The 25140-nt window shown below is 42.7% G+C and overlaps 1 protein-coding gene across 1 annotated transcript in view; it reads left to right on the top strand.

Annotated features, from left to right (window-relative positions):
- The window catches only part of LOC114363405 (multiple ankyrin repeats single KH domain), a 117492-nt gene that overhangs the window by 50683 nt on the left and 41669 nt on the right, over window positions 1-25140 (top strand). Inside the window, 15 exon segments of the mRNA XM_028319108.1 lie at window positions 1045-1210; window positions 6639-6900; window positions 7756-7977; window positions 9507-9764; window positions 10393-10546; window positions 11852-12062; window positions 12681-12894; window positions 13072-13297; window positions 15379-15618; window positions 18111-18301; window positions 19598-19702; window positions 20042-20126; window positions 21200-21291; window positions 22006-22275; window positions 22825-22944. Of these exon segments, the coding sequence (XP_028174909.1) occupies window positions 1045-1210; window positions 6639-6900; window positions 7756-7977; window positions 9507-9764; window positions 10393-10546; window positions 11852-12062; window positions 12681-12894; window positions 13072-13297; window positions 15379-15618; window positions 18111-18301; window positions 19598-19702; window positions 20042-20126; window positions 21200-21291; window positions 22006-22275; window positions 22825-22944 (2816 nt within the window).

The raw sequence follows: 25140 nt of genomic DNA, 5'->3' as shown, positions 1-25140 counted from the left end.
GTACACTAAAGTGGAATTTAAGACCTTTTTGCAAAACATAAAGAATGTCCATTAATCTAAAACTATTTTATGTTTTATTAAACTTGATTCAAATGTATCTAAAATACAAATGAATTAGTCAAAATTTTTGTGATCAAACATTTAGAAAAATTGTTGCAAATGCATGGTTATTTAACATTTGGCAAATAATCTAGTTCACAAATGTTGGTTAATTTGAAAGAAGTGAGCCAAGTTTATAATTAAACCCTTCCACGAAATATTCGGGCAAATGGTAGTGGTAGTTTTGAAGCTTTGTGTCCCAAATTTCCCTCGGGCGAGTCCGATCTAGCGGCTGCTCTTAATCCCGAATTCCAATATTTGGTAGGAAAACGTTTCGAACCCTGGCAAATTTTTATTCAGAGTATAAGGTCTGAGTTATATTTGATGTTTGAAGTTTGTTCACATTTTTTAACTCCTTTAACAAGTTGCGTTCTTGGTGGAGAATTTTAATTACTATTGGGATTGTTTGATGCTGCTCTTGTTTTCACACGTGTTTTTAGGCTATGATCTATGGTCTCCTGTCAATCAATGTAATAATTTGAATGAGAACGTAACCATTGCGATTAACTTTAAGATTTTAATATTAACTGGGTTTTTTTTTTAGAGAGAGCAGAATAGATTCTCGCAATTTTCTACCAGGAAACTGAAAAGGCCAATACGTGAGACATAATTTACAAGAATGATGATGATGATGACAATTATGACCTAACAAAATCAAAAGCCAGTAAAAACTTTAATTAACTCTGGTATGAACTACCAGACAGAAAAAAATATTAACGGGGTAACTAATATTGTCGATANTTTTGACAGCGCGAAATACCTACTTTAGAAGAAATACCAAGCCTTAACACTGGTAATCTTAGTAACAATATCTGAGCCAGCAGGCACCAACAAACCGCCGAGGGCAAGCACTTGACCGATCCGTAATATCTAATACATACTCTTTAAAAAAACCTCCGCATCTTTAAACTGGTAATCTTAGTAACAGTATATCTGCGCCAGCAGGCATCGGCAAGCTGTCCGGCGAGGGCAAGCACCTGGCCGACCCGGAGGTGCTGCGGCGGCTGACGTCGTCGGTGTCGTGCGCGCTCGACGAGGCGGCCGCGGCGCTCACGCGCATGCGCAGCGACCAGCCGCCCGCGCACCACCGCCACCACCACCAGGATAAGCCGTGAGTACACGAATATTTATTTATTAAATGCATACACAACAGTTAAAAATCAAGGGATGCAATAGTAGGTATGACAAGTAACTGCAATGAGGGTTTTCGCGAATGAAAGATCCGCTAGATGTGGACGGGAGTACCGGTGTGAAGGACGTGGATGTGGGGTCTGACTGCTGCGTGATTGGTGGATTTTGACATATCTGTCGATGTTATGTCAAAAATAACCAATCATGCAGCATTTGGACCTCGCGTCTACGTATTGCCATCTGACGGATTTTTCATTCGCGAAAACCCTCATTGAAACCTACGATAAAGTATAAGAAGCTTAAATATACGAGCTAACAAACAAACCATTGGGTAAATAAAATATTTACCCTCCCGACGTTTTTACCGTTAAAATAGATATTGTTGCAATAAATCCCGTGAAGTTATAATTTTATAGTAAAAATGCAACATAAAAATTAAACTATTGTGTGTTTAAACTATTGTTGAGTGTTGTTGTGTGTTACTTCCACTGTCACCACTAAGGATATCCAATTTTGAACAGTCATTCTCTGTCTTTCAAGTTCATCTTTTCTTATTCACTCTATCAAATATTGTATCATCCACTTTTATTTTTGTAAGTTACAATAAAAAAAATACAGGATTGTTAAAAGTTAATCACATTATATTAAATTCACTTGAGGATTTTAATAAAAAAGTAAAAGTCTCACCTTTGCAGTTAAGGCCATGATTTCCCAAATTGTCGATATTTGACCGATTTTGTTTGCAGATAGCTTCTAAATGAAAAGATATTTTAGCAAACAAAAAATTGTACGAGTAAGTTAATGTCTTTAACTAGGGCGACAACTTTTCCAAAACACGATATTGCATAGTTTGTCCGATAAAAAAAAATCCCAAAGAAGTACGTCGACGGCTTTTTTGTTTTACTCTCATATATTCATTTTTAACATTTTACACTTAAAATATATACTAATAGATAGGACTTTGTATTTTCTAGGTCGACAACTTTTCAAACTTTTGTTATTGCGTCTTATTTAGTTACTATGTTGAAAAAATGTGAAAAAATCGGCCATGACGGCTTGGACAATCTTAATCAGTCGCGCGGTGGCGCTTACGGAGGACGGACGCGTGTCAGTTTTATTCCTGTGACAGTTCGCGACTTGTCAATATTTTTGACAAAATCGCCTCTGTCTGGCGGGTGGCGAGTCACAGTATAATAATATCAGTATTACTGGAGAAAGCTAAGAATTTTCAATCATGATACATAGTACATTTTCCAAAATAAAACCAATGAGTTAAAATTAATTTATTTATGGGAAATTGTGAGTCAAGCCTCTGATATAATAATATTTTAGGCTGTTTTTATACAGAAATAAATTTGTTTATTATTATTATTTTTCCACGGTATCTAACCTTGATTTTAAAACTAAGCCACGGGAATATAAAAGGCTTCTAAAGTTCTAATATACTAATTCGCCTTCTTTTAAATGCCACTTAACTATTCCAAAGAAAGCGTCAAATAAAGAACAATATTTATTATGACTTGTCCTCCTGATTTATATGTTACGGTAAATGTGATAAAAATTATGAATAATTACCGGTTATTATGAAATAATTATGATTTAGTAAATTTGATTAATATGACATCATTTATATATGTATGTATCGGGTTGCCAGGTGTCCGGCTTTAGCCGGACATGTTTGGCTTTTTACGGTCTTGTCTGGCCAAATATTGTCTTGTCCAGCCTGTCCGGCTTTTGTTAGGCTTTTTATGCGAAAGAAATCCGAGCTACGGAATAATATCATGCGCACGCATCAGGATGTTGGGCAACCGATGATGATAGTACTTCGTGAGTTATGACACTAATTTTAAAGTAAAATGTGCGGCCAAATGAGGCACAGAGTCCGGCTTTTGTGATTTTGGACCTGGCAACCCTATGTACTAATCTGTTAAAAAAATAACGGGAATTTTCGTTTTTTCAGAAAAGTATTTATTTATTGATCTACATTAGTATTTAAACTTTTAAAATAGTCCCTATTATACATTATACACGTGTGTTAGCGCTTCTTCCAATTCTCAAAATACTTCTCAAAGTCGATCTTTGAGATAGCCTTTACATCGATCGGCGACGCGTGTTTAATGTCACTTATGTCTGTAAAACGATGACCCTTTAAAGTTATTTTTATTCACGGAAATAGAAACTAGTCATACACAGCCATTTCTGGTAAATGGCAATGCCAGATTTTGTATGGAAGGTGGCGTCTTTTTTTTTTCGCGCGGCCATTGACCAAACGTTGTTTTTTGATTACAAAATAATGTAATAAACCAAACTTACTATGACATGTATACCTCTAAACTCAGTCTGAACTGAGTTACGAGCGTCAGAAGTTTGATGATTTTTATACTAGATTTGCTTTTTGCGCGCAAGTTTTGTAAGAAATTGCAACAAAATATTCCGCTATTTTTTTATTGCGCTGATTCTACTCCACACTGATGTCTGGAGCCTTTAATGAATGGTATTGTTTGTTTACACATACAATGTCACTATTTTGTTGCAATTTCATACAAAACTTGCGCGTAAAAAGCAAATCTAGTATGTAAAATTATCAAACTTCTAATGCTCGTAACTCAGTTCAGACTGAGTTTAGAGGTATACATGTCATAGTAAGTTTGGTTTATTACACTATTTTGTAATCAAAAAATAAGGTTTAGTCGATGGCCGCGCGAAAAAAAAAAGACGCCAATTTCCGGCATTGTCTTTTGGAGACTGGAACATTGTTACAGTATTGTTTTAGCAAAAATTTGCCGCCACTTTCGCTCAAAATTCAGCAATTTTGTTGCCATGTGTTTCATACCGACAAAAATCCAAAAAATATTCATAGCATGGAGTCAAACGATATGCTAACATCATCAGCATCTTCCCCAATAAAATTGTGATTCGACGGTGTTTCATATCCACTTCTTTCTGTTTTTTCACATTTTCATCGGTTGTTGATATGCTGGTGCGTCCAGAGCGCTCGTCATCTTCTATGCCTTCATGGTCTTCTTAGATACGATTTTACCACTCGTAAACCCTTGATTCACTCACAGCAGACTCACCAAAGTCCATTTTTAACATTTCAAACACTTTTAATTTCATTTTATAAGCAAAACTTGATTCAAATTCTTTGATCGTAAGGAGTTTGTTCCGGCGTTTCTTCTCAGCACTTGCCATATGTTTGTGTCGAAGCGCTGGTAGGGCCCAAAAGGTAAGGAGACATATGTATAGTACCCCATAAGGGCTACCTTTTCTTTTTTTTATTATTTACTATATTTTGACGTTCATAAGTGCCACTTGTGGTCTAAACTGAATAAATATTTTTGATTTTGATTTTTTTATCCATTTTTCCTAACAAACAAAAATCGCCGAACTTATAAAACACTTGTAACTTAAGTGAATGACAAAAGTTCTCGATCGCAGCCTTTGAAGGTCCCATTATTGGGTTTTTCGCTTATATCTCAGAAACTGTCTAAATAAATAACTATGCGTCCTAGCGATATGACTATTGCAACAAAATGAAAACTCATTTAATTTACTACTTTTATCAGTCAAGTTTTTCGATAATATCTTGTATGGTTTTCGAGATATCTGCTCTTCATAGTTTTGTAAAACTTAAACATTTTTGCCTTATATTTTCAAATAATTATGAGGAAATAGTTGCCATAATTTACAATTAGATGATAATTTTAGGTACTTTTTGATGATGAAAGAATATAAGGCGAGTCATCAATTCTGATGTTTCACAAATTTTTAAACATGCTGAATTATAAAACTAGATGGCGATACAGTTATTTAATTGATACCATAAATAATTATTTTAGAAGTTTACTGCTTGAATCTGAGTTACAAATTCTAAAAGGTCAGACGAGGACCTCTAGGCAAGTTGTTTTGAGGATTGTTTACTATTTCTGGGTTTACAATGATTAATTTAGAGTCATTTGCTTAAATAGAATAGCAAAATGTAAAAGAACATTAGTATTTCATATTAAAATGGAATTTAAATTTTTGTGATCATTTACTATTTTTGTCGGTAAAAAGTATTTGTTTGACTTAATATTATCATCTTTCATTTGACATTATTGATTGACAAACATTTGTGTGCATGAACATTATAATAATATTTGTTTCGGGCTGGGTGTTTTCTAACCATTCTTCTTCTTCCTCGGTCCCTCACTGATGAGGATTGCGACCACAGATAGTGTTCCTCTACAGACTGCGGTCATAAGCTGTGTGGACTGCACTATGCACGGTTTCTAACCATAATATTTATTTATTTATGTTATGTTATTTAAGTATTTTCATATCCCATAGTACAAGCTTTGCTTAGTTTGAGACTAGAGTTTATTATTTATTTATTAACTATTTGAAGATTACGTAAACCGTCATCCAACTTACGGTTTGTTTTTACACTGTGGCGTCAACGCGTCGCGCGAGTGTCAGCGCGAGTGTCAGTGCGAGGTGTGCGGGGGCTGAGGTAAACAAATGCACGGCATCGAGGCGGTAAATCCTAGCCTTAACAAATAAGTAGTACATTATACCTATGTGTCTCTTAAATCGCCGTAGATTGTTTGTAAATTTTTCGGTTTTAAAATTTCAAGGCTTTGGGCTTGTTTTCTTCTATGTTATATTAAGCAGTCAGATTTGATTGATAATCAAGGAACCAGAAGCTGGTTTGAGCTAGTAGACCGGAACGACAGGTTGACAAGTTATTTGCAGTCTGCACTATTATACCCACCTTCTTACATTCATAAAGCGGAAACAATAGCGTACCTTATCACTCTGTTACGGTTTTTGCATGAATTAAATCACTGACACAAGACACAATCTTTGTAAAATATGTGCCAGTATAAAAATTGATATTATTATCACAACCACTTACATAAACTTGTTTAATAAAGCGTTATTTTAAAATGCAACGGATTTCAGTCGTGTAACTTAAATTGCTGTTAATAAATTATGACGAAAGCGCAAGTTGGGGCTAACCTAGTATCTTGTTGAGTCTGGGATTTGACCCAATTCTTACGCGACATCGTTCCATATTTGGTCCGTTTCATTAACTTGTTTTAAGTACATCAGTTAAATAGTTGGCCACGCATAATTTCCCTCATGAATGATCAATAAACTCATTTCCTGTGTAACTCTTACAACTTGTCATTCATAATTCATCGACAAATAAAACTCATTTGTTATTTTACATGATGAAAATCCGAGATTGAGTTATCGTTCCGCAGATTTCTCGTTTCGGTCGCCGCGGAGTGTCCTCCCGCTTCCGTCACGATGAGACGCGGCAACAATGATTTGTGAAGCTTTGATCTTAGCTGATGATGTTTTTTTGTTTTTATAAGTGTTGTTGTTTTTTTTTTGGGTGTTGAGGCAGTGTTTTGTTTCAGTACCCAATGTGGGTCGACGGCGACAGGCACAACGCCAACGGTGGCGTCGTCGACGGGCGCCGAGGGTGCTCCGTCCCTGGCCGAGGCTTGCTCGGACGGTGACGTGGGGACTGTTCGGAAGCTCCTCACGGAGGGCCGCTCGGTGCATGAGACCACTGAGGAGGGCGAATCCCTGCTGTCCCTCGCGTGCTCCGCCGGGTACTATGAGCTCGCGCAAGTGCTCTTGGCGATGCACGCGAGTGTCGAGGACCGGGGCATCAAGGTAAGTGTTCCACTTCTCTGTTTGTGTGTAAGTGATATAATATGACCAATATGTATCATGTTAATTAGGGATAATCATAATATCTTTATTGCTTCATGTAGTACAAACAAGTTAGTCCTTTGAATGTTTATTTTATTATATTTTGTCAGTTTTGGCCTTGTTATCCTAAGCGCCACGCGGCGCACGGACGATCGTGTACAATCACAAAGAAAGAACTAGAATATTACCTCAGAATAGAGTCTAAATTCTTGTTATATCAGTCTAAAGTCGTAATTTATACATTTAATTCATACAAACGGCGATAACAATTCAGGTAAAGGAATAACTTAGATAATTTTGTACTTTATAAATGTCACATACGTCATTTTTCTTCCTTCCTTTTTTTATGGTTATCTCGAAGCCTTTTTTGTCAACACTAGTGTAAATAGCACTTGATATAATAACTAGCGTGTTAAACAACTGCACGCAGGTAGATTTAAAGAATGCTAGTGAAAACGTTACTCTTATAGCTGAGTTTTGGGCTGAAACTGTGTAGGTTTGTTTTGACACGACAAGAAGAGGAAGTATACATTTTTCAGCCATTTCAGCCACAGGGCTGGTTCTGCTCCATTGCTGAACATAGGCCTTTCTGCTTCAACCACACCAACGCGTGCAGGTCGCCATCGCCGGCGCGATCACAGGCCAACGACAGGTCGCGCGAACTGTCATTTGTCGCGTTGGTGTGGTTGAATCTTTCCTTGTTCTATTCATAACACGGGCTATAGAGCCTTACGATTGAAGGCTCTATAGCCCGTGTTATGCCCGTGCCCGTATGTGCCCGTCTATCACGTTCCCATATCATGAATCCATTACCAGGGCGACTGCACCCCCCTTATGGAGGCGGCGTCGGCGGGCCACGTGGACATCGTGCGGCTGCTGCTGGCGCACGGCGCTGACGTCAACGCCGTGTCGGGCTCCGGCAACACGCCGCTCATGTACGCGTGCGCCGGCGGCCACGAGGAGTGCGTGCGCGCGCTGCTCGAGAACGGCGCCAACGTCGAGGACCACAACGAGAACGGCCACACGCCGCTCATGGAGGTACGTGGCGGGTGTAGAATGACGTCACCGCACAGGGAGCTTACACTATGGCGCCGACGTCACAACGCCGTGTCGGGCTCCGGCAAACCGCCGCTCATATATGCGTGCGCCGGCGGCCACGAGGAGTGCGTGCGCGCGCTGCTCGAGAACGGCGCCAACGTCGAGGACCACAACGAGAACGGCCACACGCCGCTCATGGAGGTACGTGGCGGGTGTAGAATGACGTCACCGCACAGGGAGCTTACACTATGGCGCCGACGTCACAACGCCGTGTCGGGCTCCGGCAAACCGCCGCTCATATATGCGTGCGCCGGCGGCCACGAGGAGTGCGTGCGCGCGCTGCTCGAGAACGGCGCCAACGTCGAGGACCACAACGAGAACGGCCACACGCCGCTCATGGAGGTACGTGGCGGGTGTAGAATGACGTCACCGCACAGGGAGCTTACACTATGGCGCCGACGTCACAACGCCGTGTCGGGCTCCGGCAAACCGCCGCTCATATATGCGTGCGCCGGCGGCCACGAGGAGTGCGTGCGCGCGCTGCTCGAGAACGGCGCCAACGTCGAGGACCACAACGAGAACGGCCACACGCCGCTCATGGAGGTACGTGGCGGGTGTAGAATGACGTCACCGCACAGGGAGCTTACACTATGGCGCCGACGTCACAACGCCGTGTCGGGCTCCGGCAAACCGCCGCTCATATATGCGTGCGCCGGCGGCCACGAGGAGTGCGTGCGCGCGCTGCTCGAGAACGGCGCCAACGTCGAGGACCACAACGAGAACGGCCACACGCCGCTCATGGAGGTACGTGGCGGGTGTAGAATGACGTCACCGCACAGGGAGCTTACACTATGGCGCCGACGTCAACGCCGTGTCGGGCTCTGGCAACACGCCGCTCATGGAGGTTCGTGGAGGGTGTAGAATGACGTCACCGCACAGGGAGCTTACACTATGGCGCCGACGTCAACGCCGTGTTAGTCTCCGGCAACACGCCGTTCTTGTATATTTAGGTCTGGAATGTGTGTAGAATGACATTACCACACCGGGAACGATGATTGACGTGAACAGCGAAGGTAAATGAGTTAGCTTAGGCGCAAATCACCGACTATTAATTGGCCGGTAGTTGGGCCCGATTATAATTTGTATGAAGAATCGGCCGATACCAAATCGATGTAATGTGCACACTTTCATACATCTTCATACTAATTAACAGCCCGACCCAACTATTGGCCAAATAAATGTCGGTGGTCTGCGTCTCGGCTTTAAGAGATCAATAAGTTTATCTTTTCAAGCTTGTCTTATCGTTTAATTAGTTGTATTAATTTCAATCGAAAAATTTCAAATTACAGCTGGAGGATTAACACTTTTCCATTTGGATAAAAAAGATCGACATATTTGATATTTCTTATCTGTTTAGTATATTTCTAAACACATTAAATCTACTCAGACTTAATTTGCTTTGTAATAGAGGTCTTTAACCATTTCAAACTTGTACATTTGTATTCTAAATTGATTTTATCGTTATCCAGGCCGCGTCCGCGGGCCACGTGGGCGTGGCGAAGATCCTCCTAGAGCACGGCGCCGGCATCAACACGCACTCCAACGAGTTCAAGGAGTCGGCGCTCACGCTGGCGTGCTACAAGGGCCACCTGGACATGGTGCGCTTCCTGCTGGCCGCCGGCGCCGACCGCGAGCACAAGACCGACGAGATGCACACGGCGCTCATGGAGGCCAGCATGGACGGCCACGTCGAGGTCGCTCGCCTGCTGCTAGACTCCGGCGCGCAGGTTCGTCTATATTACTCTCACGCTGGCGTGCTACAAGGGCCACCTGGACATGGTGCGCTTCCTGCTGGCCGCCGGCGCCGACCGCGAGCACAAGACCGACGAGATGCACACGGCGCTCATGGAGGCCAGCATGGACGGCCACGTCGAGGTCGCTCGCCTGCTGCTAGACTCCGGCGCGCAGGTTCGTCTATATTACTCTCACGCTGGCGTGCTACAAGGGCCGCCTGGACATGTGCGCTTGAAAAGTTGGCGATCAACTTCAAGGGGATAATCTTGGACACATGGTGGAGCAATAACCACTCACTTTTGCTTCGTGAAACAATGCAGCGCTGTAACGCGAAGCAAGTTGTATTGTGTTGATGTGAAAGAGACCTTAGGACCGGTTTCCATCAAGGCGGGGCGGAGCGAAAAAGAGTCGGGCTGTCAATTTTTTCTATAGAATATGACAGCGGCGGCGGCGCGGCGCGGAGCGGAGACGAGAAGTGGAAATAATGAAATCTGATTGGTTATTTGATACACTTCTCTGCTCCGCTCCGCTTTGGTGGAAGCCGGGCCTTACTAATGCGATTATCGTACTTGTCTACTCACTCCATAACAGATGTATGACCGTTACAAACATGTCTCTCAGGTCAACATGCCCACGGACAGCTTCGAGTCGCCGCTGACGCTGGCGGCGTGCGGCGGGCACGTGGAGCTGGCCATGCTGCTGCTGGAGCGCGGCGCCAACATAGAGGAGGTCAACGACGAGGGGTACACGCCGCTCATGGAAGCCGCGAGAGAGGGTGAGTGCCGCGGCCGCAGGGACACGCCCCGGCCAGCTTGAGGCGCCGCTGACGCTGGCGGCGTGCGGCGGGCACGTGGAGCTGGCCATGCTGCTGCTGGAGCGCGGCGCCAACATAGAGGAGGTCAACGACGAGGGGTACACGCCGCTCATGGAAGCCGCGAGAGAGAAAAACTGAGATTCTTATTTTTATAATGCTTAAGGTTGCTGCCTATCGATATCTTTAGAGCCCTTTTCCACTTTGACCGGTCCATCTAAAATTCTTAAGGCTTGGTATTTCTGCTAAAGTAGGTATTTCGCGCTGTCAAAATCTGCGCGCGCAATACTTCGCCGAAGACAGCGCGCCAAAGAGCTCTCGCGGCTACACAGTATAGAAATACGCAGTTGGTTAGGTTAGGTTGACTTCCTTCCGTTCAAGCGTCACACTCACAGCACTTTATAATACAAATCATATCCAAGTGATACAAATTAAAACAACTTTCAAAATTTTTGGGAATATAATATTTTAGAATCGAATAAATATAGAATATAACTGCCAAAGTAAACACGGTTCAAAGAGGCGTGGCGTCACCCGACCTTCCGGAAGTTCCGCGCCGGCCCAAAAAACTGACACGCGTCCGTCCTCCGTAAGCGCCACCGCGCGACTGATTGAGATTGTCCAAGCCGTCATGGACGATTTTTTCCACATTTTTTAACATAGTAACTAAATAAGACGCAATATAAAAATTTCATCCGTTAAAAGCCCTCAAGTTATTTCTGAACTTTAGTTTAGTAAAAGATTTAGAATCTCAAATCGCTTATTTTAAAAATAAAACCATAAATAGAAAACGAATAGAGGTAACTTTGGGAATTTATTCTATCGAGTCAACTTCATCAAATCGTGTTTCCATCCGTTAATAGCCCTAGAAAATATCCTCAACTATGCCCAATAAAAATCTTAGCCTTTAATTTTACTGTTTAGTACCTCAAAAATGAAAAATGAAAACCTCATTTTCGCCATTTTCTCTGCTACCCGGCCTTAAGGAGACGAAGCCAGTAGCAGTAGAAATTATATGACGCTAAAATAAAAAGACACGGATCTTAACGCGACATTTATTATTGAGTAACATTATGTAATCACGACTTGACGGTGGTCACAAGCAGACGTCATGCGTTAAGACCCGTGTTTTTCTATTTTAGATGAAAAGGAACGCGAAGTTTAAAATCTTATATGACACTGTTCACATTTGCACCGATCCGTCTAATTCACCAGATACGTGCGACTTCTATCACTCAACAGCGGTTCTTAACCCATTTCTCCCCGCAGGCCATGAAGAGATGGTAGCCCTCCTCCTCGGGCAGGGCGCGTCGATCAACGCCCAGACCGACGAGACGCAGGAGACGGCGCTGACGCTGGCCTGCTGCGGCGGCTTCCTGGAGGTGGCGGACTTCCTCATCAAGGCCGGCGCCGACGCCGAGCTGGGCGCGTCGACCCCTCTTATGGAGGCCTCGCAGGAGGGCCACCTCGAGCTTGTGCGGTGAGTCACATCACACGTGATAGTTGCGTGATACCAGAGTAAATACAAATGAGTAGGTCATCTTCATAGAAACGCACGGGCGCGGTTTCTATGTGTGTTCACGGACAAAATTTAGCGGGGATTAGCCAGTCGTGGTTGCGCCGAATTTTGTCAGTGTGTGCGTGCGCGCCGCATACGTATATTGGCGCGCTCACATACAAACCGCGCTCGGTGCGTTACTATGAAGATGACCCACTCATTTGTATTTACTCTGGTGATACGATAGTTTATTCAATGATTCTACAAGTGAAGATATTCACATTATGTATAGCCTCGATCTTTTGCATAACCCATGACTACAATTGTGAAATCTCTCCGTATTCTAAGTAACATTTTTCAAGTTTTAATTAGTTTCGCTATGATATTGCAACAACACATAAAATATTTTTTGCGGCAAGTTGACTTCAAAGAACAGTGACGTCATAACCCCGCATTTTTAGTTCCATACTTTTGCTACAATCACTGCGCTTAGCATTTTCAGCGTCAAATCATAAAATGTATCTCAATTTAATCGATAGTGTCTACATGTCTGTTGTTCTTATCCCCGTACAAGTATTTGACGTATCTTATTCCCCACAGATACCTCTTAAACGCGGGCGCGGACGTGCACGCGCAAACCCAGACGGGCGACACGGCGCTGACGTACGCATGCGAGAACGGCCACACCGACGTGGCCGAGCTGCTCCTGCGAGCCGGCGCCGAGCTCGAGCACGAGAGCGAGGGCGGCCGCACGCCGCTCATGAAGGCCTGCCGCGCCGGGCACGTGTGCACCGTGCAGTTCCTCGTGGGCAAGGTGAGCCATAGTGCAGCTCAGACGCAGACGTGTGACAATACTTAAAAATATCATTTTTGGACTATCTTCAAAACGGTCAATACAGACGACTACCCCATTATAAGGTCCTGCATGAGTAGTTTGTTACTTTGTTACTATGTCAAAATTTGTCTTCATGCTTATCCCTTGTATTCACAGGGAGCGGACGTCAACCGTATGACGGCGAATGGCGACCACACCCCGCTGTCGCTGGCGTGCGCGGGCGGACACGTGGACGTGGTGAAGTTCCTGCTGGCCTGCGACGCGGACCCCTTCCGCAAGCTCAAGGACAACTCCACCACGCTCATCGAGGCGGCCAAGGGCGGCCACACGCCCGTCGTGCAGCTGCTGCTCGACTACCCGCACTCCGTCATGCTGCCGAGAGGTCAGTCACCCCGTCACGTGTTGTTGTCAGCAGATCATTGACCTCTTCTCCTACGTTCCGGATTGCCGCCGCATCGGTTAACTTTGTGCACGTGCTCGTATGTTTTTACTACGATTTGACTTTTTATTAGATATTCAGAAGAAACTCCACTCTGGGAGTGACACTAATGTTTAAAAAAAAAGTTACACGGCTTTTAGTCTATGTAGAGTACTACCAACGGAGCTCGTGGGTTCATGGGCCGGCCCTCTAACATGTAGGTCGCAGTCGAAGCTGACTGTGCAGCAGGATGTGGGTCATTCCATGACAAATGTTACCGAAGGTGAAAAACTAAATATGTTCTTTTCGCATTAAATCTGATGAATTTTGAAAGTAAACATTCCAAATTATAATGTGCAACAAAAAAAATCTGAAAGAAACAAGTAATTTTTAAGTTATTAGTCTTCAAAGTCTATACTTAAGTCAACTGTCTGAATGATCATTTTCTCTCTAATTATTGGTAATACGATTTTACAAAAACTATCAATCTGTGAAACGTTTTGCCACTATATGATTCGAGGGTATTTATCATAGTAATGGTAGAAAGCGTCATAGTCCCAAAAAAATGGATAATCATCAAGTTTTAAGTGTGTTTTCTTGTTACTTCGGCGATGTAACACCCGAAACAGAAAAACAGGTATTTGTTTTATTATTGTACCTTACACATGGATTAGGGTAACAATATTTGGTAAAAGTAAGGTCATGGTAGTAACGATTTCAAATAGTAACTAATATCTGAGCATGATACTAATTTAGTATGTTTCTTTCTTGATTAAAAACTGTAACACCCGAAACGTTTCGGGTATTACATTTTTATTTATATGTCGATAATGTGTGTATATTGCTTGGAGAAGTGAAAAAGTATTACTGTGAGGGTCCTTTGACCTCCCACTAGCGCTGGCATCGGAAAAGGAGTCATATTTCTCAATTTAAGACTTTTTTGAAATGTCGACTTGACACTAAAATTAAGGTATTGCTAAAAAGTGTCGATGTTTGACATTTCCAATAAATATCGTAATTAGAAATTAAAGTAATGCTATTTCAAGCCAAAAACAATAGAAAAAGCTATTTTCTGAGGAAAAATTAAACTTAAACTTTGTATATTTTTTAAAAAAAGCTGCTTCGTAATTTCAAACCAGAATTCGCTCTATTTGTGTTTATTTGTTGTACTCCTTATTTTGTAGTACCTAGAGACTAATAAAACACCGATTTTATCGATAAAACGAGTTGAATTTTCGTACTCGTAACACCCGAAACAGAACCATTGTAACACCCGAAACAAAGAAAAAAATTATAAAAAAATAGTAAAACGTTTTATTTAACAGTGATTGTATGTTACATGGTTTGTAAATGTCATACTTTAGAAGTCCTGTAAGTTTTAGGTATGATTCCTTAAGAAAATTCGCTAAATTTCGAGTAAATGCAGCAACAGTCAGAACATAGAGGCAAAATCTCGTAACGCCCGAAACGCACACTTTTCGAATCATATTTTCGTTATCCTACATTCTAAGCTGTACAAACTTTATTATTAAGATAAAACAACTAAAAACGGACAGATTAAGGCACTAACAATATTAAAATACTATTTCAAAATACATGAAATTGTTGAATATGTGTGTACGAACGTAACACCCGAAACGATGGAATGACCCATGTACGATTGTGCTCGTACTGTGCGAGTGTTAAATTTTACACATCCACTACCACCATCATTTCAGCCAAAGGACGTCCACTGCTAAACAGGCCTCCCCCAACGACTACCTTATCGCCCGGTTGGTAGCCTGCATCCAGCGCCCTCCTGCTACTTTTACGAGGTACACACTGAAAACCAGCGTCGTGGCCACGGCATATCCTGAGTGCAGTCCTGCGATGGGCATCGCTGTTGCGACAGGGTGGCACTACTCAGTTCACTTTTTAATGTTTTATGTGCTATTTCTGTCTTTTTTAGGGTTGTTCCCACATTACCTACTTTATCCTTATGTGATATTCATCGTAATAAATGTTTTTTTCTTTCTTACTAAACCGCATTGTCGTCTCAACAGCAGGCAACGGTGCTGCGGAGGAAGGCAGCGGTCTAAGCGCGGCTCAAGCGGCGGCGCTAGGGTTGTCGCACGCGCCCGCGCCCGGCGCGCCCGCGGCCCGCGCGCTGCTGCCGGCGCACCCGCACCACGCGCACCACCCCGCCCCCGCCGCCGCCGCCCCCGCGCCGGCGCCGGCGCAGCCCACGGCTGAGCCGCCTGAACTGCCGGCGGACTTCACCAAGCCCTACTACGATGGTGAGTGTTGTTAGTGGATATTGTGGCCTTATTTGTTCTCTAGCTGTGGCTGTGACGTGTCTAAGGTGCGCGCCATTTTATCGTCTTATATTTTACTTACCGACGACATCGTAAAGGTAGCAGGGAAGCGCTGGACGCAGGCTGCTACCAATCGATCAACATGGAAAGCATTGGAGGAGGTCTATGTTCAGCAGTGGACGTCCTATGGCTGAAATGATGATATTTTACTTATCGTCTAAAATCGATCATAAATTTATATCGTGGGACACGTCGTAGGGTGGCTGTTGTAAGACATAAACTATCATATGCAGTGGATGCTCAACAGCTTTGAGCAACCGCGTTATGTGACCGCACTATGCCACGATATGATCAAAACATCATATAAGTTTTTTTTGCTATTTCATTTTGCAGATCACGTTTACATAAATAGAATAAAATTATCCGTATATTTAGGTGAACAGACGATAGTCATCCACTTGTTAACACGTCTTCACTAATTTCCAAATCTATTCAGAAAGCAANAATAAATATCGTAATTAGAAATTAAAGTAATGCTATTTCAAGCCAAAAACAATAGAAAAAGCTATTTTCTGAGGAAAAATTAAACTTAAACTTTGTATATTTTTTAAAAAAAGCTGCTTCGTAATTTCAAACCAGAATTCGCTCTATTTGTGTTTATTTGTTGTACTCCTTATTTTGTAGTACCTAGAGACTAATAAAACACCGATTTTATCGATAAAACGAGTTGAATTTTCGTACTCGTAACACCCGAAACAGAACCATTGTAACACCCGAAACAAAGAAAAAAATTATAAAAAAATAGTAAAACGTTTTATTTAACAGTGATTGTATGTTACATGGTTTGTAAATGTCATACTTTAGAAGTCCTGTAAGTTTTAGGTATGATTCCTTAAGAAAATTCGCTAAATTTCGAGTAAATGCAGCAACAGTCAGAACATAGAGGCAAAATCTCGTAACGCCCGAAACGCACACTTTTCGAATCATATTTTCGTTATCCTACATTCTAAGCTGTACAAACTTTATTATTAAGATAAAACAACTAAAAACGGACAGATTAAGGCACTAACAATATTAAAATACTATTTCAAAATACATGAAATTGTTGAATATGTGTGTACGAACGTAACACCCGAAACGATGGAATGACCCATGTACGATTGTGCTCGTACTGTGCGAGTGTTAAATTTTACACATCCACTACCACCATCATTTCAGCCAAAGGACGTCCACTGCTAAACAGGCCTCCCCCAACGACTACCTTATCGCCCGGTTGGTAGCCTGCATCCAGCGCCCTCCTGCTACTTTTACGAGGTACACACTGAAAACCAGCGTCGTGGCCACGGCATATCCTGAGTGCAGTCCTGCGATGGGCATCGCTGTTGCGACAGGGTGGCACTACTCAGTTCACTTTTTAATGTTTTATGTGCTATTTCTGTCTTTTTTAGGGTTGTTCCCACATTACCTACTTTATCCTTATGTGATATTCATCGTAATAAATGTTTTTTTCTTTCTTACTAAACCGCATTGTCGTCTCAACAGCAGGCAACGGTGCTGCGGAGGAAGGCAGCGGTCTAAGCGCGGCTCAAGCGGCGGCGCTAGGGTTGTCGCACGCGCCCGCGCCCGGCGCGCCCGCGGCCCGCGCGCTGCTGCCGGCGCACCCGCACCACGCGCACCACCCCGCCCCCGCCGCCGCCGCCCCCGCGCCGGCGCCGGCGCAGCCCACGGCTGAGCCGCCTGAACTGCCGGCGGACTTCACCAAGCCCTACTACGATGGTGAGTGTTGTTAGTGGATATTGTGGCCTTATTTGTTCTCTAGCTGTGGCTGTGACGTGTCTAAGGTGCGCGCCATTTTATCGTCTTATATTTTACTTACCGACGACATCGTAAAGGTAGCAGGGAAGCGCTGGACGCAGGCTGCTACCAATCGATCAACATGGAAAGCATTGGAGGAGGTCTATGTTCAGCAGTGGACGTCCTATGGCTGAAATGATGATATTTTACTTATCGTCTAAAATCGATCATAAATTTATATCGTGGGACACGTCGTAGGGTGGCTGTTGTAAGACATAAACTATCATATGCAGTGGATGCTCAACAGCTTTGAGCAACCGCGTTATGTGACCGCACTATGCCACGATATGATCAAAACATCATATAAGTTTTTTTTGCTATTTCATTTTGCAGATCACGTTTACATAAATAGAATAAAATTATCCGTATATTTAGGTGAACAGACGATAGTCATCCACTTGTTAACACGTCTTCACTAATTTCCAAATCTATTCAGAAAGCAAACTTTACCGTCCGTACAAGATGTTATAACACTCCTGTAACGCCCCTGGGTCTGCGGGTGTTTATGGGCGACGGTAATCACTTACCATCAGGTGATCCGTCTGCTCGTTTGCTTCCTGTCACATTAAAAAAAAACACTCCCTCCGGTATATTTTATATCAGTGTAGTGATACACGAGCGCATTCCAGGTCGCAAGAAGCAGGGCGCGGTGGCGGCTCCCCCGCCAGCGGGTGCCGCGGGCGCGGCGGGCCCCGGGGCGCCGTCGCCGGTGCCCGCGCCCGGCCAGCTGCCCAAGCACAAGTGCGCTCGCAAACAGCGCGCCGCGCCGCCGCACTCCGACCACCACCTGCCGCCGCCGCCTGATATACTCGACGACCAGGTAGGAATACTTACCTGCTGGTTACACTCGCCTCCACAACGCAGCTAGGACGATAAACGGTGGCACACGGACTAGACATGATTGTATCTAAAGTCCGGTCGCCGAGGACGTAGAATTTCGTCCAATGACCCCAATACTTATAAATTCTACGTGCACGGCGACGGGACTTTACGAGGCAACAGAAACAGAATATAATGTGTTTATTTGTCTCTAAACAGGTTATATGTATTAGGTGAAAAACTTGACCTACACTGGTTCGATTTTTATTGATGGTCAAGCTGTAGATCCTGGGTACACAGGAGTTGCAGCGAGAAATGGGAATTATCCCGTATATGTTTAAATTTTTTTGCTAATGTTACAAATAACTCCTGAATATCAGTGTCAATATTTGAAAAGTACACATTCAAGATGAGTATTCCGTGTGCCACTGTTGTTGTAAATAGTTAGAAAAGCTTAAATTAATGCTTAAAATACAAAGCTTACAGTTTATCCGGCATTTATCGGTAGATTTCCCAGACTTACCTGTAAGGTTGCAAAGTCCTAATACTCAGCAAAGTCTACTTTTTCGACAATCTGCATTTTGCTACGGAGATTGTATCTCCATAATAGGTCCTTGCTGATATACATTTCTATGTAATCGCTACGCTCCTAAAAGAAATCCTCCTAAATGCCAAGAGCTAATGCAAAGCTTTAATAACAAGGGAACAGTGATTGTGAACATAATGGTTTAGTTATTCTATTGGCACCTTCATCCATCACATTATAACGTCATAATAATATGTCAATCATCTCTTGCTTCATTCTCATTCAAATCATTAACTGTCTTCTCTCACTAATTTAATACACGTTCATTCTTTGTCTTCATTGATTTTCCGTTTAAAAAAAGCAACTTTAAATATCTCTTTGTCTTTCTATGTTTTCTGTTATTGTCTCTTGTATTTTTTTGTTCAATTTCGGTTTTGACTACCTAAGTCTTATTCAACCAAATAATGATTGTTGTAGCTTAATCTGTAAAATTATCTTGAATATCACACTTATTTTCCTACATATTCCTTATTTTTCATACAAAGTAGTATTTCAAATTTTCAAAGATTTGGTGTGGTCCAAGTTCCCATAGGTAGGGCTCCCCAAATTAATAATTGTAGCATTACATTCTGCTGTAACGTACTACATTTAATCCGAAGCTTTATGACTTATATTGCCATATNGCCATATATGCAGTTAGTCGTGTATTCCGCTTAATTCCGAGATACTATCATATTCATTCTCCTTTTGTGCTTGCTTTCCACGGTGTAGATACGCCACGGAGCCATGGCTAACGTATCGCTCCCACCCGGCTTTACGTGGAAGGATGTTAACAAGAATAGAGCCAAATATAAAGACATTAAAAAAAACGTAAATGTGAGTTTCACTTCAATAAGTTATTCTAAGTCTATCTACATGTTTGTACTGTCAGTAGTGTTACTGTATTTTATATTTATTTGGTGACATATCATACTAACATTTTAGTAATGGCAGTAGTTCCATTGTTATCATTTACTAATCATTTGTCATGTTTGATAATATACATCACATTGATTGCAACATAATACATAGACACGATGTAAACATTATTAAAAAAAATCATAATTAAAACTTTTTTTTGTAGTTAATTGTTGTGAACTGTTATGCAAGTCGATACATTTTATTTCTATTCGATTTAAACTAATGCTATACTAATGTAAGTGAATAAATCCACAGAGATCGGAGGCACTTGCCAGTCAACCCCGCAACGAAGCACTGCCAGAGACTGAGCGGAATCTTCTCGAATTAGCTGATCCCTCAGGTAAGGAATACGGCGATAAACCTATTCTCACACTACTTCATTTATTTCGAACGTGTTTTATGCACAACAAGTACATTATTGAAGTTAAATGTTAATACATCATATAACATGTTATAAAAAAAGAATATGCATTAAACCACCATCTCTAATGGTTTCTTCTGCCTTTGCTATGACTTCAGGCGCCTCTTGCAAGTTCTAATGAGTAGCCAGATAGGATATACAGTAGTAGGTCTAAGGTCTAAGCGATGCTTGTGTTGTGAAGGTCCGCCCACGCTGGTGACGGCGCTCCATGCGCCCGACCTCCAGTACAGCGCTCAAGGCAAGTCGCATCGCCTCATCTGCCACTTAGCTTGTCTTGTCATTCTGTTGGTGACAAACATTGATATAACATTATTAGGAATCATATAATTTCAGCTGTAAAACGAATACCGTCACTCTTCTTTTTCTTTATAAGCGTCTGGTATTTTATATCATAGTTTATTGCCGACATAGTTTTAGTTGCGCTGCAAATAATAATAAAAGATACTTACCATTATACAATGAATCATCACACGAATATTTTCTATATTATTTGAAGTTACGAACTTCATTGATTTTGTAAAAACCTGTATTATTTGTATGATTCCTCGTAATTGGTTCAACATCTTTGTTTTGTTAGCACCATTATATTTTGTACCGTATCGTAGATTAATCTCATCCCACCTCAGCTGTAACTAATGTATTACTTGCTCAGTCAGTAAATAACTCTCCCACCTATTTGAGAACTAAGATAATCTTAATAGTGCCAAAAAACGTACATTAACTTCCCAAATATATCTTCAGAGTACTTTGCTGTGTTTCTCAAAATTATGATGTAACAATCATGTCCCATATCATTACTTTAGATAGAACTTGTAATGCATAACCTTTTATTTTGTTAATGTAATGCTTCTTTTACCTGTAATTAATCTTTTCATTTTCATTATGAAGTAATCTAGTGTATTAGTAATGTATTTTATTTTGTTTCAATTTAGCTTTTATATTCACTTTTACAACATTTTTTTATACATATGTTTCTGTGTTTTCTCACGCAGGTCTGACGACCATCCACCCCCCCACCACGCCGCCGTACCCCCCTCCACAGCAGTTGTTCCCCGTGCAACAACTCGCTACCAACCTCAACCAGGTAACAACCAGTTATATTATCATTTATTTACTTAATATTATTAGGAAAATGTGTGTAGATCACTTAGCTTAGTACTCCTAGGACGCTAATTTCTTTGTATAGTTCAACTGCGTTATGAAGCAAATATTAGTGGCACAAAAAGATTTCAGTCCCTTTTTTGTGTACACATGAGAATAGGTATCTCTTTGTAACGCAGTGCAGGACAAAATAATACAATAATGCAACAAGAAAAAACTATCAGATCCCTGAAGTCATCTTGCATCAAGCCCCGATTTTATAAGTTAAGCAGATGAATTACACAACGATAAAATATATCCACAATTCAGGTCAGCATAATCCCCGATAGCTGGCATAAGAAGGCTGTGCGTAAAGTAGTCGAGCTCGGAAGGATGTTCGAGCTGATGCTAAAGCTCGGCCAACACGTCGGCGAAACTGACCTCGCGGTAATCCAACAGCCGACTAAATCAATTACGAACTTAGTACAGTTAGGTACCAGTTGATTGTAATGTAGATAGTGTTATATCATACCATTGTTAGATTTGTCACCATCGATAGTGAAGAATGTCGGTAGAGAAAGTAGAAATACTGTCGGTCGGTTGAGAAAATAATTATTTCGCTTTGGGCGTAACATAATAAAATTATAGTAGGTCATTATCATATTCTACTGCATAGAAACGCATAGCAAAAAGACTCCAACGTATTATTTCTCCGCAGCACCAGTTTGTTGAACTCCAACAGCAGCAATTCCAGCAGCAGTTCCAACAACTGGCCGCGCAGCTGCAGCAGCAGCAGCAGCCGCAACCGCAACCGCAACCTCAACCGCAGCCGCAAACGCAACCGCAGCCGCAGCCCAAAAAGCAACCGCAGCAACAACAGCAGCCGCAACAACAGCAACAGCCANAACAGCCGTCTCAACCACAGCAACTGCCTCAGCAACCTTACGTACAGAATGTGCAGCATACGCCCGAAGGATACGTGCCATTGGTAAACTTTTCTACATTTCTTTAGGTCATCATCCGCTTAGGCATCGCATATAGGTGTTCCATTCAGGCGACATAATAGGTATATTTACAAAATTATTTTCCAAATTTATTATCTTATTCGCACTTCCAGCGCATTTTCGGATAAAAAGGGTAAGCGTAGGCAAAATCGGCTCTGTAATTTCATTTATTTCTGACGCAAAGAAAAAGCAAACTCGGCTCCTTCCTTGACGTTTGGTATAATCGATTTTATCACTCATTAAAGAGCGAGATAGTCCGAAGAAATAGCCTTTTACGGTTCAAGTAGTCAACGACGAGAACTTCTCTTAATAAATTCATATTTTACACAAGTGCTACGGCGAGACACATTTATTTCAGTCAAATTGACCGGGAGTTACAAATCCCTTAGACTAGATTCTCAAGTAAATAGATTCTTTCTGTGTCAACGCTTCTTGTGTAGTCACGTCATCCGCGTCGGCCGTTGCCGTCGGGCCGCTAGGAGTGCCGGATCAACGCGATCCCGGTGGCTAGGGCTAACTCGCGCTGTTCGTAGGGCGAGGAGGGGTCGGGCGTGGAGGCGCGCGAGCTGGGCGCGGTGCTGGCCTACCTGCAGCGCGAGGTGCCGTCGCTGGTGGCGCTGCCGCCGCACGAGCTGCGCTCGCTGGTGCTGCAGGTGACGACCGAGCGGCCTCCTCCCGCTCTCGCGAGCGACTCGCCACATACACTCGACGTCAAATAAATCGCACCTCCAAACGTATGCATCCCCACTTCCCACCAATATTGGCACCATTTAACCTCTCCTATGCTTTGTCTCAGATCTGTGCAACCTCTGTCAACTGCTATGTCTCAGATCTAAGACAAGACTACTTTGTCATTTTGAAACATCATTTGAAAACCGTAGCAGTTGGGGGGTGCAGTTTTGCGCGGCTCAATAGCTTCTAAACTTCATTTCATTAAAGGAAAGGTTTTTACCCCAAAAAGTGTCTTTTGAAGGATCCAGAGTCACTTCTTCAAAAAATAGGTAGTTACGCTTGAGCCAACTTTTATGGCTATAAAACTGTTAAGTTGGGATTAATCATTATCCATCTGTTAAAGACGTGTGATCATTATTTGGTTTGATTAAAAATTGGTCTAATTGATCCCAGAGGTGAGCCCAAAGTGAGGTCTTTTTTCAAGTCACATTTATGGTATAGTTATGTTAATCATTTACTAAGAAATTAAATGTGTTTTTCTTTAAGAATATTTATTAGGCTTTCAATTAACACCAATATTGTTGGGTCACCATGGTTGTGTCAGAAGAAAATCTTTAATGTTCGCGTCGCGGAAGGTGCGGTTTATTTGATGTTGAGTATATTACGATACGGCCACACTCATAACACGGCGTCCAGCTGCGCGATCCATTTTTCAAAATTACGGCTGACGACGGAAATTCGGACTAGTTGATCACTGAACACAAATTACTTTAGATCATTCTGTAGTTTGAGTCAGTAATTTGATGTGAGAACTTCAAGCGGTGTGCCTGGAGCGACTAAAATTACTAACTCGAATTATGAATTCAAATTGGTACAATCACACTCGACTATGGTTTTGAATTAACTAAACATCATTTTCTCACCGCCCGACCTTAGTGTAGAAACTCAGATGGGTGATAGGCTCTCGCACTAAAATATGCGTTTTGTGAAGACTCGTAGAAAAAAGTTAATCAGTATCACGGCCTTTATTATCTCGCGACGGCGCTGAAAAACTAGAACCCATCGTGGGTTTCCTCACTAAGCTGTGCGCAGGGCTTACAATCTGTATCCTTAGGCCGGGTTCCCATTATGCCGGACCGGCATATCTGCCGGAAACCGGACACCGGACAAGGGTGTTCACATATCACCGGATCCGAAATCCGAGCCGAATGAAGTGCGGGGAGCACGGGCGGGGCGGGAAGCACGGGCGCGGCGGGGTGGTCCGCAACTCGTTCACATTACTCCGGTCCGGTGATTTTGCCGGCATTTTGTAGCGACAAAACGCTCGGTAAAAATGCCGGGCTCGGCGAAAAAGCCGGATTCGGGATAATGTGAACAGCTTCATACAATTTGTACCGCCGCTAGGCCTTCCGGCGATTTTACCGGACCGGGAGATCTGCCGGCCCGGCATAGTGGGAACCCGGCCTTATAGCCTTAAATACACTCAACTTCAATCTAAAGGATACGTGTACACGCAGGTTATGCAGCAGAAGTCTCACGAGATCCTCTCGGCGAAGTGCGAGGGCGCGGGCGCGGGCGACGAGGGCGACGAGCGCGCCACGCGCCGCATCCTGGCCGCGGCCGAGGAGGCGCTCAACGCCGACTGGGCCAAGAGCCCGGACTACCACCATCATCACCACCACCACCATCACCACCTCGACCTCACGGTGAGTTCTTAAAGCGGGTTTATAGGACATCTGGCCCATGCAGAAACTGGGCTTCGGGCTAAATGTCTACTTTTTAAAACGTGCATGGGTAGATTCGCCCGAACCGAAGAACGGGCAGGATGTCTACTATTAAAAACTAAGGGAATATCTACTAGTCAACTGTAGTTTTGAAAACCTTGAATTCCTATGTTCTTCTGATTAATTTTGTCGCGGGTCCAATGAAAGTTTAACTTTCCCCGGGACAAACTTGACTTTCACTGGTTGTGTTTTTATTGGCGGTCAAGCTGTAGAAGTGGAACGAGATAGAAAATAGTCCCTGTAGTTTTCAATGTAGAAAAAATATTTTTTATAACACTATGTGATACTGAATCATATTCTAGCTTTAACTTCCAACAAATCCCTTGAAAATTATAAAAAATACACTTAACGCAATCTTCTTCTGCCTCGCCTTGTCCCGTTACGCGGGGTCGG

Source organism: Ostrinia furnacalis, unplaced genomic scaffold, assembly GCF_004193835.3.
Source record: "Ostrinia furnacalis isolate ACB-3 unplaced genomic scaffold, ASM419383v2 OfSCF7112, whole genome shotgun sequence".
Lineage (NCBI taxonomy): Eukaryota > Metazoa > Arthropoda > Insecta > Lepidoptera > Crambidae > Ostrinia > Ostrinia furnacalis.
Note: the sequence above shows the minus strand (reverse complement) of the source record. Positions and strands in the feature narration are given on the sequence as shown.